The sequence below is a fragment of the Mixophyes fleayi genome, chromosome 4 (assembly GCF_038048845.1).
Source record: "Mixophyes fleayi isolate aMixFle1 chromosome 4, aMixFle1.hap1, whole genome shotgun sequence".
NCBI classification, from domain to species: Eukaryota; Metazoa; Chordata; class Amphibia; order Anura; family Limnodynastidae; genus Mixophyes; species Mixophyes fleayi.
The window spans coordinates 335,175,448-335,192,422 of record NC_134405.1 but is presented as its reverse complement, the minus strand read 5'-3'; the positions used below and the strand labels follow the sequence as shown (position 1 = coordinate 335,192,422).

General features: G+C 43.0%; 2 protein-coding genes across 4 annotated transcripts in view; one reads left to right on the top strand and one right to left on the bottom strand.

The window, feature by feature from the left end:
• Positions 1-16,975, top strand: part of ITPR2 (inositol 1,4,5-trisphosphate receptor type 2) — a 180,753-nt gene that overhangs the window by 113,683 nt on the left and 50,095 nt on the right. For all 3 annotated transcript variants that reach the window (XM_075210447.1, XM_075210446.1, XM_075210448.1), the window contains 8 exons: positions 4,623-4,728; positions 5,476-5,663; positions 6,541-6,721; positions 11,039-11,295; positions 11,962-12,162; positions 13,071-13,181; positions 14,587-14,682; positions 14,767-14,886. In XM_075210447.1, the coding sequence (XP_075066548.1) occupies positions 4,623-4,728; positions 5,476-5,663; positions 6,541-6,721; positions 11,039-11,295; positions 11,962-12,162; positions 13,071-13,181; positions 14,587-14,682; positions 14,767-14,886 (1,260 nt within the window). The remainder of the gene's footprint in view (positions 1-4,622; positions 4,729-5,475; positions 5,664-6,540; positions 6,722-11,038; positions 11,296-11,961; positions 12,163-13,070; positions 13,182-14,586; positions 14,683-14,766; positions 14,887-16,975) is intronic.
• Positions 10,324-11,001, bottom strand: LOC142149604 (uncharacterized; the record flags this gene model as incomplete). The annotated part of the gene is made up of 1 exon (XM_075204927.1): positions 10,324-11,001. A coding segment is annotated over one exon (678 nt), but the record flags the coding sequence as incomplete, so codon positions are not given.

Genomic DNA, 16,975 nt, shown 5'->3' with positions numbered 1-16,975 from the left:
ATTGCCGTATCTTTGGGGTGCCCGCCATTTGTCTGTGTCCTCCTGGTTGCTAATGGAGGAAACTAGTTTTTTTACAGTCATTATAATTCCTTTTCTCTGATGTATATTGGGGGATACAGATCACTTTGTATGGAATGAGGCTGGTTTTGGTTAGTGTTTGTTACAAGCTAGGTTAAATAGTTCTTTGCTAATTTTTTGCTGCCCTCTTGAATCTAGTCTAGAGAAAAAGGACTATGAAGCTGGCAGAAGGGGTATAAGGTGAGGGGTGGAGTTGTCTTTTGGTTCTAGCTCTGGTTCCTTGCGACAGTAATACACTTTTGTGTATGTCCCCCGATATACATGAAATGATTTATTGATATAAGCAAATCATTTTCTGAGTTCTAACGAGCATTTGCTACGAATTCCAGTCACACATGGTACAATTTTGTTTGTTTAAACTGGCCAACCATTGAACTTCACTCATAAACCCTGTCGAAAGCCAGTTGGCAAAAAAAAATGTTCAGCTAAGTGCAGTTTGGCCACGCCAAATTGTTTAGTCATGGACTATAAGTTGTGGCACGAGGTTCTTGTTTTTTGTAATGAAAGGAAACTAAATACTCAGGCACGCTACACATCATATGGTTTTCTGAACCCTCTTGTCCTTTCAGTGTGCAGCGGTGGTACTCATAGGGCGTGATTCATGTTGGTCATTCTGCGTTGCCCATACTTTTAAACAGACATCATGCCACGGTGGCTAAGAGGTTAGCACTTCTGCCTCACAGCACTGGGGTCATGAGTTCAATTCCCGACCATGGCCTTATCTGTGTGGAGTTTGTATTCTAGCCGCGTTTGCGTGGGTTTCCTCCGGGTGCTCCGGTTTCCTCCCACACTCCAAAAACATACTGGTAGGTTAATTGTCTGCTATCAAATTTGACCCTAGTCTCTCCCTGTCTGTCTGTGTATGTTACAGAATTTAGACTGTAAGCTCCAATGGGGCAGGGACTGATGTCAGTGAGTTCTCTGTACAGCGCTGCGGAATCAGTGGCGCTATATAAATAAATGATGATGATGATGAATGAACGCAACTGACAGTCATGATACCATACGGCTCGAGAGGCAGCACTGGGGAGGGAGGAGGCGGACTAACGTGGGCCATATACAGCAATGGTTTTCTGATGCAGATTCACCCAATTCAAGTCCTGTGTTTGTCGTAAGTACGCTAGCTTTCAGCCGTGTCATGTGCATATGCTACAGGTCAGGTGTAAATGCTGAGTGACAGTGATAACGGACGCGGCCTTGTCTTTGGATTAAGTGTCAGTGTAAGTGTCACTAGCTATCACAGAATAAGTATATGCAACAAAGACATCATATGGACTGTACGCAATTAAGGTATCATTTACTTATGTAAAGTCTGTAAAAAATATTTAAAAAAAACTATATTTGAAATTAATATTTTTTTTACACTATTATACTGTTATTTCAATTTATGAAAAATTAAACTGTTTGTGTTCTGATGTGCCCTTTTATTATATATACGCACGTGCGTACACTGCAGTTCTGTGACAAGTAGCGTTTATACACAGCGTGCTTCCATCTACATTCCAATATCGAGATATGATTGGATTTTAATACAGGTGGAACTATGCACGACTTGCATGCTCTTTTTATTAAAAAAAATAAAAAATTAGCGACCAAGTTGCGGATGAACGTGAATCCGGTGATGTTTCCCATTTCACTAGTTGCTGTTCTCCACGTCCCGGACCCTCGCGATCTTTGCCGCTATGTTTCTCTGCTGATTAAGGGGGCACAGATGTTTAGGGGGGAAAAAAATCCTGTCTGAGTGGCAATAGCCCCTTCATTTTGCCCTCTCGAATACACATTCCTGTAGCCGTAATTAGAAATCCAAGCACTTGTCTCTGATTGTACTACAAAGCCACCTTAATGTTACCGCAGGGATCATCAGACGCCCTTGTGATTGCCGGCTGTTAACGAGGACAGCTGATTGCCGTTACAGAAATGTGCTGGGTTTCGCTGCGGATACGCCAAGCTAAGGGTTAAACCAGTGCAATTTGTAAAGCTCTAAATCACCGGTACACAATCCGAAAAAGATGACATTAAGTGCAATTTTTTTTTTCCATATACATTGAATAATGTTTCCCAGAAAAATGAAGCGCTTGTTTTAGTAAATTGTAAATTCAGAGGAGTTTTTTTTTTTTTTTTTCCCTTCAAGGTAGCTCTCTACCACAGTCGACACTTTATAGGGTTCTCGTATGATGAAGCACTTTGGGTAAAATCAGCAAAAGCCGTTAATTGTAACGTTTCCTTCTGCTTTCATGGAATCAAAGTAAGAAGTTGCTCTTTGCTCAAGATGTTGGAGATAGAATTATTAAGCTTGTAATCAGTTGAAACCTTTTGATTCCTGCAGAGCAAGTTATTACAACAGAGATGTCTGAGCAGAAGTCAGAGTATTGTGAGACAAAGAGAGGGGCACTCTACTGAATGGCAGACTTAGGGGTAGATTTACTATAGCTTCTAAAAAGGAAAAGTGGAGGTGTTGCCCATAGCAACCAATCAGATCCCAGGTATCATTTACCTAGTACATGCTGGAAAATGACAGCTAGAATCTGATTGGTCGCTATGGGCAACACCTCCACTGTTTGGAAGCTTTAGTGAATCCTGCAACAAGAATATTATGATGCATTTTGCCTTTAATATCTTTAGAAGACTGGTTCAAAGGGAAAAACAAAGCAGTTAGTGTGCCTTTAAATATTTCTAACACATAGATGTTATTAAATATGTGAACTGACCTGAAATCCCTAAGATACTAATGGCTTGTGTGCTGAGAATTAACCGGACCCCTGTTGTTTTATATGCCCTTCAGAAGGCCCCAGCTGTATAAATGTGGCCTTATAGATATATACAGTGGTTTAAAAATGATTTACTGGGCAATAACGAGGACCCTGCAGCTAAACGTGTGTCTGTGTGTGTTTAATCGGGAGCGCCGAGGGTGTGTTTGGGACAGGGAGACAGAATATTCCGTCATGTTTACCCGTCTCAACTCCTACACCTAAACCGGTGTGCTGTATCCATGGTAACCCTGTCTTACATGCCGCACGCTGCCGAGTCAACCCACACAGGTCAGGAGAGATGCACGCCCTGCAACTGATTTCATTTATTATCCTTTAAAGGCCAGACCTTGGGAAGAGGCAGACAAATCCGAGCCGCTCTCCAGTCTCCACATCTCCGCAGAGACGTCTCGTTGCTAACGCTCATAGAAAGCCAGTCAGATGTTCCCAGCACAGTCTCCAGCGGCATTAAATAGTTAATTGTCTGGGATTGAGTCTCCGCCGTGTTCGGGTGGGGGGGATTCGAGTGTCTCATTATCCGGCTTGGAATAAAATGTTTTGAAAACTTTTTCATGTCATTGTCTGATGCTGTAGCGGCAGTTTGGCTCTCACAAATGCATCTGTCACCGTGACCTAACGTTGTCCCATGCGATAGGTCGGCCATGTTGTACCTGGTCCTTCGCAGGACACTTCTGTGGCTTTACGTAAAACACCCCCCCCCAGTGCTGTTCTCTTCTGTCTTAAGGGTAAATGATGATATTTAGGTGGGCTGTTCTGTTGTGATGGGGGTGAGGACCAATCACAAGTTGCAGTCAAGAGAAGTGTCTTGTGATTGGTCCTCCCACTGCCCCTCCAATGCCATTTGATGTTGGTTCGCTGAATTCCCTCGCGGAATCAGGTGCGCAAACTAAATGTGGGTCCTCCCCCACCTTAGAAAAAAACAACACCGAAGGCGCTGAAACGCCTCCTCACACCCCTGGCCGGTAGGTGTTGAGGTGGTAATGTGTTTTAGTGAAAGAAAAAAAGCATTTTTATATGTGGCACTACTGATCCCAGCAAGTCCTGGCAGCCATAAACTGCTTGTGTAGGCTGGCACTTGTACAGCTTTACCCATGGCTGCCAGAGCATACTGGCATGTTGTAGAACTACAAGTGCAAGCATACCTTGGCATCCAATCCCTGCTGGGACTTGTAGTACCACAGAGAAAATATGCTTAAAAAATACAGATCGTGGAAAAAAAACTTTATTTAAAATAGAGACTCCCCCCATTCCCTCGTTCACCGCTCTGTTAGTCCCTAATTCCAAAGGGATCCTATTCTTTCTTCTTGTTTTTCTGGTAAATCTATAGAAAATGTAAAGAAACCACAAATTAATGCTACTGCACTGCTGCTTGCGGAGCCCCCATGCGGATGTCAGCCCCGGAGGCATGTCAGCAATGAACCAATCCGGAACGGCTACGCTCTGATTGGTCACAACGTGAGAAAGCCAGTCTAATTGGTTAGTTGCTGCTAGACCCAGCGGGAGGAATCCTATGAGCTTCATTGTAGCCATATTGTCGTTAATAAAATCAATCGGTTAATAAAAATATATGTTCTCTGACACCACTAGATGACGCTGTGTGGTACTGTGTCTCCTGGTGCACCGTGCCATTGTAGACGGCGCCTCATTATCCTATGCTGGTACTGTGACTTATGGGGTGGCAGAGTCTGTGCCCCCCACACCACACACACTGTGATATGGCAATGCCTCCTTACATTCACTTAAACAAATTCATACACATTGTTTCCCATCTCACAGGGGGTTACGCTGCGTAAAATCCTCCTGAATCGCTACTTCAAGGGTGACCATGGTGCCTCTCTGAACGGACCCCTGTCAGTGAGCTACAAGCCCGGGACCTCTGGAGGTATGGTCATCTATACGCGGGGTGTCTACAGGGGGGGCTATTACTTAAGTTATATACACAGGTGCAAAAAAGTCACCTGGGGTTTTAACATTTTTATTTAGAGATACAATCTGCACAATAGACACAAATTGTCTATTATACTAATATAATCCCTATCTTATGTACAATGGTTCGGTAGATAAACTCTCTCCTATAGGTCTATTTTGCACATTTAACCCCTGAAGAAAAAGCGGACTTATTCCTTACAGTACAGAAAGATTATTAATAGCTTAGTAATCAGTTACTGCTGCCATATATTATTTTTATTATTAAACTATAACGGTTCGGACACGTTTTCCTAAACTCAGTCCTCGGAGAGCCCTAACAGTGCAGGTTTTCCAGATCTCCTTGTTGGAGCACAGGTGTAATCATTATTGACTGATACATTGTAACACATCCACAGGTGGTGTAATTATTTCCATTGTCATCTGGAAAACCTGCACTCTTAGGGGTCCTGAGGACTGGGTTTGGGAAACACTGAGTTATGGTGTTGGCTACTAGTATACAGTGATGGTGGCACCAGCCCCCCAACCAATAGCCTGTTGTATTCTCAGAGGTGTGATCTTGCTGTTTCGGTATATTGGATTTAATTGTTTTTAAAGGTAGCATGTTTCTAGTCCCCCCATGTATTCAGTAACTGCTGGAAGAGCGAGATGAGACCTTACAAACACGACTTTTGCTCTTTGGTTCCTCGTTGGTTCTCCGCAGGCTTTTCTGGCCAGGACAGTGATAAGAAGACCGGTGCGTCCATGGCGGACATCCAGTGTCTTCTGGACAAGGAAGGGGCTTCGGAACTGGTGATCGATGTCATTGTTAGCACCAAAAATGACCGGATATTTTCTGAAGGCATCATGCTAGGAATCGCGTTACTGGAGGGTGGAAACACGCAGATACAGGTGAAAACTTATAGCTGGAAAGGATAAACCAAAAAAAGTTCTACTACCCAGATTACTGAGCTAGTAGACAGGATTAGTGTCCAGTTTGCTTGTACTGGTGTGGTCAAATTAACTGAGATCAGACACTCGTCCCAAAAGGTCCAGTTTGTGGCCTGTTAGTGAGGCTGGAAGATTACTGAACTCACAGTCCATTGGATTTATTATCGGTCATGATGCCACACACAGAGTAGTATCGAACCAATTGCCCAATGTCGGCTGCGTTATAGTCAACATAATCCATAATATCCCGCAGTCTTCAGATCCCGGAGATTCCTCGTGTATACTGAAAACTGCCTCTACTCCTGCATCGTGTCTCCTTTGTATTGGGGGGGGGGGGGGGGGTTTGATACAGCCAGATTATTCCTAATATTCCTGTCTCCACCCCATTCACGGAACTCCTTGGAACCTACCAGGTCAAATACTCCGGATATCTCTATAAGATACAGTATGTCTTCCGTCTTCTCTAATTTCATTCGTAGAGTAAATAGACCGCAATACAATGGCTCCAACCAATCAGCACTCACTCATCCCCTTAAGTGCACGGGTCCAGTAAAATACACCAAACATAGTTGTACATGGAGGTATCCGGTGTGACTTATCCAATCAGAAATCTCTTTCTGCAGCAGTTTACATGTCTCTGCGCCTTATCGGATCAGGTGACGACTCCAAAGCATAGAACCCCCCCCAACACCCCAAAAATATTAATTCTTAATTAAATATGTGCTGTTTGCATATTGATTGGCACGGTATAAAGCTGCTCGTCTCCTGTAGAGACATCTGAGAAGATCTGCTATCGATTGCCCAGTTTTCAAAATTGCTTTCCTGCCGTTTCCTGCAGAGTTCGTTTTACCATCAGTTGAATGAACAGAAAAAGTCAGAGAAGTTTTTCAAAGTTCTGTACGACAGAATGAAAGCGGCTCAGCAGGAGATACGAGCCACCGTCACAGTAAACACCATCGATTTGGGCACCAAGAAGAAGGACGATGACTATGAATCACTGTCACTGTCAAAAAGGAGAGGTAACATGAAGCTGTTTTCTTTATAGGGGTGTTTTGATTAAGGTCTGAGCACTTTCTTGTATCTTAATCCCTGTGTCTAGAATCTCCTTCAGTTTGACATAGGAAGGAGTAGAAAACATGTAGCCAATCAGATCATTGTAATACTCACAGTAGCAAAGTTATTTCAGGAGATGAGTGTGCTGATATTGTGGGAGGCAGTGGCCTGTCTACATGTGTGATTGTGCTAGTCAGGGCTGCATGTGACAGGGGCAGTGACATGATGTGAGGAGGGGAATGGAGGCAGCAGGAAGCCACAGACTGAGAGTTATATAGTGGAAGGAGCAGGGTCTCCCAGCAGCACAGAGTCTATCAGGAGATGAGTGATGTGTTAGTGAGGACAGGGGTGCATGTGACAGGGGCAGTGACATGATGTGAGGAGGGGAATGGAAGCAGCAGGAAGACACAGACGGAGAGTTATATAGTGGAAGGAGCAGGGTCTCCCAGCAGCACAGAGTATATCAGGAGATGAGTGATGTGTTAGTGAGGACAGGGCTGCATGTGACAGGGGCAGAGACATGATGTGAGGAGGGGAATGGAGGCAGCAGGAAGACACAGACTGAGAGTTATATAGTGGAAGGAGCAGGGTCCTCCAGCAGCACAGAGTATATCAGGAGATGAGTGATGTGTTAGTGAGGACAGGGCTGCATGTGACAGGAGCAGTGACATGATGTGAGGAGGGGAATGGAGGCAGCAGGAAGACACAGACTGAGAGTTATATAGTGGAAGGAGCAGGGTCCCCCAGCAGCACAGAGTATATCAGGAGATGAGTGATGTGTTAGTGAGGACAGGGCTGCATGTGACAGGGGCAGTGACATGATGTGAGGAGAGCAATGGAGGCAGCAGGAAGCCACAGACTGAGAGTTATATAGTGGAAGGAGCAGGTCTCCCAGCAGCACAGAGTCTATCAGGAGATGAGTGATGTGTTACTGAGGACAGGGCTACATGTGAGAGGGGCAGTGACATGATGTGAGGAGAGCAATGGAGGCAGCAGGAAGCCACAGCCTGAGAGTTATATAGTGGAAGGTGTCGGGTCCCCAGCAGCACAGAGTATATCAGGAGATGAGTGATGTGTTAGTGAGGAAGTGGCTGTATGTAACAGGGGCAGTTGCATGATGTAAGGAGGGGAATGGAATGAAAATAAGATGGGAAATATTTATAAACAGGTGTGAAAATTCAGCAATCGATATATGTTTAATTACAGTAATTATAATTAGTATATACTACATAATATTTAATTATATATGTAAGGCATTGCTGGTAAGAAATATAGCTTTTTGGAGATTTTGGATAATAATCTTAATAGGCCTGATTCATTAAGGATCTTAGCTTGAGAGACTTCTTATTTCAGTCTCCTGGACAAAACCATGTTACAATGCAAGGGGTGCAAATTAGTATTTTGTTTTGCACATAAGTTAAATACCGACTGTGTTTTCATGTAGCACACAAATATCAACTTTAAATTTCAGTGTACAAATAAGCTATCAAGTATTTGTGAGCTACATGACAAAACAGGCAGTATTTAACTTATGTGCAAAACATAACCATTGTAACATGGTTTTGTCCAGGAGACTGAAATAAGAAGTCTCTCAAGTTAAGATCCTTAATGAATCAGGCCCAATGTTACTAACCCTAATTTTTATTTCTACTTGTCTAATGTAAATATGAAATGGTTAATGGTTACTTTATATAGTTTATATGATGATGCTAGTAAATTGGCTTACAGAGCTCACCATTCAGTACAGTTATTATTGTTTCCCTTCTCCTCCCCATAATTCCTCTATAAGCTTCCTTTATAACCTTGCAAAGCGCTTCTATCAGCCTTATTGAGGTGTGATAATCCTCTATTAATATATATTGTGGGGGGGGAGGGGGGGTTGTGTGCAGGATATGGGTATTTGGGGGTATGGTCAGGTGCAGAACTGAGCACAGATATGACCAGCATCATACAGAGGGGCAGACACAACCCCATAATCTGTTTATAGCCTGCAGAGGGGAATAACATAAGACTATGTCTATATAAGGCACAATTAAGTACAGAACATTTTTGAGATTACAGTCCCTTTAATTCTTGGTCAAAATCATTTTTAAAAGCTACATCACAGAGGACATGGCAATAAAATTGTATCTTCCTAGTGACTCCCGCTGTTGTAAATTGAGCATGTTGTTTGACACCTCTACACCGTTAACTTATTGACGAGATTTCTTCTCTCTGTATTGTTTGACCTCATTATGTGATGATCATTAGCTTGCCCCGTAATTGCAGAAAATTGATTAGACTCGGAAAGAAAAGGCAAATGAGTGAAAATTGCACTTTTGAGGAAATAGAATTTTTCCAAAACGCCGATTTATATTAACAGGTTCGTCAAAGCGTAACAAATAAAAAAAAGTCAATTAAGTCCGGTGGTTGGTTTTAAAGCCATTACAATGGCCAAAAGGGGCATTTGCTTAGGGCCCATCAACATTGAGCCCTCACATAGAAAACAATGGCTAGAAAGAAGGAAATAAGGGCGCCTGAAGTTTTCTCTGTTATAGTAGATGTTATTTGTTTTATACTCTTCTAGGATGTTTTGTTTTGTTCTGATGTTAGATTTGATCATTGTTCTGTTGTTTCTCCTGTTGTTGGATGTGATCATTGTTCTGATGTTTCTCCTGGTGTTAGATGTGATCATTGTTCTGTTGTTTCTCCAGTTATTGGATGTGATCATTGTTCTGTTGTTTCTCCTGTTGTTGGATGTGATCATTGTTCTGTTGTTTCTCCAGTTATTGGATGTGATCATTGTTCTGTTGTTTCTCCTGTTGTTGGATGTGATCATTGTTCTGTTGTTTCTCCTGGTGTTGATGTGATCATTGTTCTGCTGTTTCTCCAGTTGTTGGATGTGATCATTGTTCTGTTGTTTCTCCTGGTGTTGGATGTGATCATTGTTCTGTTGTTTCTCGTGGTGTTGGATGTGCTCATTGTTCTGATGTTTCTCCTGGTGTTGGATGTGATCATTGTTCTGATGTTTCTCATGGTGTTGGATGAGCTCTTTGTTCTGATGTTTCTCGTGGTGTTGGATGAGCTCATTGTTCTGATGTTTCTCATGGTGTTGGATGTACTCGTTGTTCTGTTGTTTCTCCTGGTGTTGGATGTACTCGTTGTTCTGTTGTTTCTCCTGGTGTTGGATGTGCTCATTGTTCTGATGTTTCTCCTGGTGTTGGATGTGCTCATTGTTCTGATGTTTCTCCTGGTGTTGGATGTGCTCATTGTTCTGATGTTTCTCCTGGTGTTGGATGTGCTCTTTGTTCTGATGTTTCTACTGGTGTTGGATGTGATCATTGTTCTGATGTTTCTCCTGGTGTTGGATGTGCTCATTGTTCTGATGTTTCTTCAGGTGTTGGATGTGCTCATTGTTCTTAAGTTTTTCCAGTTGTTGGATGTGATCATTGTTCTGATGTTTCTCCTGTTGTTGGATGTGCTCGTTGTTCTGATGTTTCTTCAGGTGTTGGATGTGATCATTGTTCTGATGTTTCTCATGGTGTTGGATGAGCTCTTTGTTCTGATGTTTCTCGTGGTGTTGGATGTGCTAATTGTTCTGATGTTTCTCCTGGTGTTGGATGTGATCATTGTTCTGATGTTTCTCGTGGTGTTGGATGAGCTCATTGTTCTGATGTTTCTCATGGTGTTGGATGTGCTCGTTGTTCTGTTGTTTCTCCTGGTGTTGGATGTGCTCATTGTTCTGATGTTTCTCCTGGTGTTGGATGTGCTGATTGTTCTGATGTTTCTCCTGGTGTTGGATGTGCTCATTGTTCTGATGTTTCTCCTGGTGTTGGATGTGCTCATTGTTCTGATGTTTCTCCTGGTGTTGGATGTGCTGATTGTTCTGATGTTTCTCCTGGTGTTGGATGTGCTGATTGTTCTGATGTTTCTCCTGGTGTTGGATGTGCTCATTGTTCTGATGTTTCTCCTGGTGTTGGATGTGATCATTGTTCTGATGTTTCTCCTGGTGTTGGATGTGCTCATTGTTCTGATGTTTCTCCTGGTGTTGGATGTGCTCTTTGTTCTGATGTTTCTCCTGGTGTTGGATGTGCTCATTGTTCTGATGTTTCTCCTGGTATTGGATGTGGTCATTGTTCGGACGTTTCTCCTGGTGTTGGATGAGCTCATTTTTCGGACGTTTCTCCTGGTGTTGGATGTGCTTGTTGTTCTGTTGTTTCTCATGGTGTTGGATGTGCTCATTGTTCTGATGTTTCACTTGTCCTATGTTTAAATCTACTATTGTAATTTTTCTCCTTTTACAGTAAGGGATTCTCAATTACACCTCAAAGAAGGGATAAAGGGGCAGTTAGCCGAGGCCTCCTCAGCCACATCCAAGGCTTACTGCGTTTACCGGAAAGAGATAGATCCAGACATGGACCTGATGGGCACTGGAGCTGATAGTGGAGGTGATGAGAAAACGGCGGAGGAGTCTGTCATAATGAGCCCGGTTATAGCAATCATGCAGCCAATCATGAGGTTTCTCCAGCTGCTGTGTGAGAACCATAACCTCGGTCTGCAGGTACGGCCCCCTCTCTATTACTTCTGCTTTTCTGTGCAGAAATCTGCCGTCAACTTAAAACCAACTGCTGCTTGTTATAAGTGACACAGAGGGAGTTACTGATGACTAACGATCGGGAATATTAAACATAAAACTCAAAGAGAAAGTCTCAGAGGTGCATCATGTAAAAGATAATGGACCAAATCCAAGTCCAAAATCATGGTTGACCATCTCTAAGTGATCTTATCTTGTGCAAAAGTTAAGATGTTTATTTTAAGAAGAAACGGGGAGATAAGAGTGAAGTTAAGATGGATTTTCATCTTAACTTAACAAATTCTTCACTTACGCAGTGGATTTTGCTTCTTATCTCTCTTTTCTGGGCATGCACAGAGTGGATTTGCTTAAGATAAGCAATAAAACAGCAGAGAAGATCACTAATGAATCAGGCCCTTATTGTTTTACGGTCTCTCATTATAAGAGTCGTGCCAAAGATTCTTATTGCTCCAATTTGTTGAAAACCGACTGTTAGTAGTTTATTTTATACTGCTGAGAGAATCATGTAATTTCCTCGGGATGAAAGAATCAGAATTATATTTACAGAAATTGTGATATCTATATGTAATCCACGGACCATCTTCAGTTATATACAACAAATGACGTATATCCCAACAAATATCTTTTTTTCAGAACTTTTTGAGGAATCAAAACAACAAAACAAACTATAATTTGGTGTGCGAGACACTCCAGTTTTTGGACTGTATTTGCGGGAGTACGACGGGCGGCTTGGGTCTACTGGGGCTCTATATCAACGAGAGAAACGTGGCTTTGGTGAACCAAACGCTGGAGAGTTTGACCGAATATTGCCAGGGTCCCTGCCATGAAAACCAGGTAATTATAGCTGGAAACCGCTGTGTGCTGTTTAACGTCATGCATTTTCAGACATAGGAGTCATCGGTGTGTACTTATCTTCCTTTCAGAGCCGACAGAATGGAAAAAAAAATGTGATTATTTTGTAACTTGACATAGGTACGTTAAATTTGACAGCTGATGAGATCCTCAGAGCCCTATAAACACGTTAGGTGTAATTAATCTGAAACAACGCGGCCTCATTCCACCCTTCTTTGCTAGAATTACGACTCCCGCTAATTGTGTCAACTAAGTTTTCAAAATAAAGTTTACAGAAGGGATTAAGTTGAATCAGTGAGATGCGCAAGTAAATATTTAAATTCAATATTTTACAGATACTGTTCAGTTAGTGGATAACGTTAGATAAACACAATTCTCCCGACATCCAACTCATTATGGATAGTAGTTTACAAAAAAATGTAAGGGATTATCAGATTCACTGTTTCAGCGATGGTTAAAGATCTAACTGATGTGATCAAGCAGATTAACTGCAAAGTTGCTGTAATTTAAATTACACAGTTTCCAGGTTAGGCTAATTTAATCTAGTCACCTTAACGACAGATGTATGTATCTAAGTCTTGTGCAATTGTCAATTCTGGGAAAGATGTTTCCACGAGGACCATGTCTGCTGATATTCTGGTATCATGAGGATCATCCACAAACTGTACATTGCTGGCTGCGATTTGCTACCACGGAACCAGTCGTTGGACATTTAGCCAGTGACTAATGCAGAGTGGGAAGGATAAATGTCTGTTGTTGTCTTAGAAGCTGGAGGAAGGGGAAGATAATGATGAGAGACCACTTATAAAATATTTTAACATAGTTTTGGTTTCACTTTTGTCATCGGAAATTCGACAGCACCTAAACCATTCATTATCTGTGTCTTCCAGACGTGTATAGCAACGCATGAGTCCAATGGGATTGACATAATCATCGCCTTAATTCTGAATGACATCAACCCGCTCGGCAAATACCGCATGGATCTGGTGCTACAATTAAAGGTCTCAAACCCCGATATGTTCATATCGACAATGTTTATATCACGGCGCTGTACCCTGTACCCTGATTTCTACTTTTTATTTATTTCAGTTATGCCAGCTAATTAGTTTTGGTTTAATTGTTGAGTGGTTCAGCCTAACTAATAAACAGATTTCCAGTTTTACTTGTGTCACTTATACTGTGCATGGAGGCAGGTCCAATCACAAAGATTAACAAAGCTCTTGCTAAACCGTCATTTAAAGCCTATGTTATAGCAAACCTCCAAATCATCACTGGACATTTTAGTTTCCTTTCACTAATGGCAATAATTGCATGTGTTGTGTGCTCTGGAAGAGGAAACTTGAAGTTTCATAGGCAAACCGATGGGTGGGGGGGGGGGGGTTATAGTGCCTGGAAACCCACCCTCCAAGCCTGGGGCACTGTATAATTGAGGTGGCTGGACCCTACCCCAGCTTCACGCGGCTCTGCTTGATAAGGGAGAGCTGCGTGCACCAGTAGTGCATGTAGCAGTTCCCATGTATATTATAGGAATAGGAAGAGTTGGAGAGCAGCCAGGCACTGTCTAATATTATAGCCACGCCTCCATGCATGCTGGTCACGCCCACTCTACAATTCCTGCGTTTGCCCCTGGGCCTAGAGACTGTTCTATAGTTCCCTTTGTAAAGCATATTAAAATATTGAACTTCTGGGTCATTAGTTTTATTTTTGGCATCTTGATTGGTTTGGTTTTAACATAGGACCTTTCAATAAAATTATTTTAACTACTACCCTCCCACAACTGCCAGACCTGTGGGTGCCAGGGACCGCTGCAGGTTGGGAGAGACCCCTTCCTTCCAGGCTGCCCCAATGCTGCGGGCAGCCTGTAAGAAGTCAGATGCAAACGGCGCTGTGTTATTTTCTAACTCAGGAGCTGATTGGACAGCGCCGCCGTGAAAACTAACACATCTGTCTGTCCCGTGACTGTGACAGTTGTCAGTGGGGGTTAAGCAGCGGTTACAGTGACTTTTCCCAAAATGTGGGCGTATCTTGCATTAAGATAAAAGGATTATGTGGGGGAAGTAATCCCGAATAATTACAAATTTCACAGAGTTATTGTTAGCAGTCATTTTGCTGCAACAGAACCAAGTCTTTTCTGGAGCTACCATATACACCCCTTTTCCTTCTAGATTATTGGTGGATGTTCTGCTAAAACCTTGTGTTTCCCGTTCAGTGCTTTCTGGATACTTTTGCAGTGAGTGAGGTCACTAGATAACATTACATTGGTGGGCCGGGGTCTCCCATCACCCCATCAGGTGTTCCTGGCTGTCCATTAATAGCCTTCTCCTGTACTTTACACTAGTGATTCGTTTAATGGATCCAGCGCAGGAATCTGACTGTGGTCCATCTTTATATTTTTCTCTCGTCTAGAACAACGCCTCCAAGCTGCTCCTGGCCATCATGGAGAGCCGCCATGACAGTGAGAACGCAGAGAGGATCCTATATAACATGAGACCCGGAGAACTGGTAATGACTGGCGTTTGTTGTACCCAATCTACGTGGTTCGGTAGACATCCTCGTAACCTGTCATTATTCCTCCGACTCGTACAGGTGGATGTGATAAAGACGGCTTATAACCAGGGACTGGAGAACGAGCACGATGAGCATGGGTCAGACGACCAGGTGTCCCCGAGGGCTGTTGGCCATAACATCTACATCCTGGCGCACCAGGTACAAGTTATTTGTTTAGGAGGCCGGTCATGAGATAATGTCACCTGTCAGTTACGCAATATTGGGTGGAATAAAGCTGGACCTTACTTTGGGGATTTTAGGAGACAGCCGGGGATGTACAAGGGTAGGTAGTTTCTGGATAAACTCGTAAGAAGACATTTGCAGGTCAGGTGTTAGGAAAAGTGCACCACTGGGCATTACTGTAAAGCACAGGGACTGCGGCCCTTGTAACCAAGAGAACTGCAATTTTAGTAAGTGCTTTATTTCCACCATAAGGCGGCACGGAATACTTCACTTATTTACTTTTATCTACATGGTGGGCAGCACGGTGGCGTAGTGGTCAGCACTTCTGCCTCACAGCACTGGGGTCATGAGTACAATTCCCGACCATGGCCTTATCTGTGAGGAGTTTGTATGTTCTCCCCGTGTTTGCGTGGGTTTCCTCCGGGTGCTCCGGTTTCCTCCCACACTCCAAAAACATACTGGTAAGTTAATTGGCTGCTAACAAATTGACCCGTGTCTGTGTCTGTCTGTGTCTCTCTTTCTCTGTCTGTCTGTCTGTGTGTGTATGTGTGTGTTAGGGAATTTAGACTGTAAGCTCCAATGGGACAGGGACTGATGTGAGTGGGTTTTCTGTACAGCGCTGCGGAATTAGTGGTCTTATATAAATAAATGGTGATGATGATGATGGGACAGGACCAATATCCTCCAAGGATATTGTCCTTTCACCACCTAATCTGTTTTTGGGGACGTAATACCCCCTTGAATAGTATTTTAAATTATTTTATTGTTGGTCCCTTGCTGCGACATTATACTGAATCATTTTGTAACTGCAATTATCAAATTTCTTAGAAATGCTTAAGTCTCAGGCTATTGTTTGTTGAAGTCCAGCAAGAGTTCTCCCGTTGTCCAAGACACTTTGGTCACTAGCGGGCGCTGTTGCGTTGGAATTGCCAGCTGATGTTTTCATTTACCTCCAGGGAGCAAAAAAGATGGCAGCTCCCACTCACCGCATGTTTATAAACGCAGAAGAATGTTCTCTCAGCAGAATCACTTAGTGTTAGGAAAGCAGAGTAAAAATAAACCCCAGCTTTAAACAGAACAGTGAAAATAATGAAAGCAGACGTTTGTGGTGAGGACGTCACCCAGCAGACACGTGTCGTGTGGATGCGAGCCGCCATGCGGGCACCATGCTTGCTTCCTCCCGTGTGCTGAACTTGGTTCCTCTTTCCTGTACGTAGCTGCTATTTTATATCACAGATCCAGTTTCATGTCCTCTGTGTTCTATTTCCATCCATGGCACAGACAGTATATTTTTGGCGCAGTCAGTTGAGGGGGGGGGGGGGGTCCTGCTCATTACCAGGACTACATCCTCCCGTGCCCCACCTGCGAGGCTCTTTACCAGAAGAGAACGGACATTCTTGTAAACGTCTGACCCTGCCTGTGTAGAGAGACATAAATATGTCCCAGGAGGTCAGGGCAAGTGATTCATCAGGTCCTGGTAACACAGCGCTGGTACAGACGTCCTACTCGCAGCTCCATCATCCTCTCACCGTTTCACATTCATTCATTTGTTCAGTTTTATGGATTTTGTCCTTGCTGTGCTAATATTCAGGGTGCAAATCAATTTAGCTTCATAGAAAATTCTAAATACCTTCTGATCATGATTCTGACAGTTTAATCTTTACTGCGTGTGTGCATTTATTTTGCTATTTTATGTCATAAGAGGTTTATATTCCCAGGCACATTTTTTATGTTCTACAAAACATCATCCAACCGATGTATCAACATGTGTAATAAAACGGTTATTACAGCAGGGTGCTAAACCATTTGTGTGGTCCTATTAAGTAACTCATATAGCATTAATCACTGTGTACTGTAACGTTCAACACACGTATAGGCAAGCTGGGCCCGCACATAGGGCAGCACTGTTTAAGGGGCAGCATAGAAAGTTTTTTATGGAAATCTCAGTTACTGTTACTGTTTTGCTTTTTTTGCAGCTTTGTCTTAATTAGCACCGATTTTTCTCCAACAATGTTGCACAGAGGAACATGCAAATAGGGAGTGTACACTTGCAAATTTAGGGTGT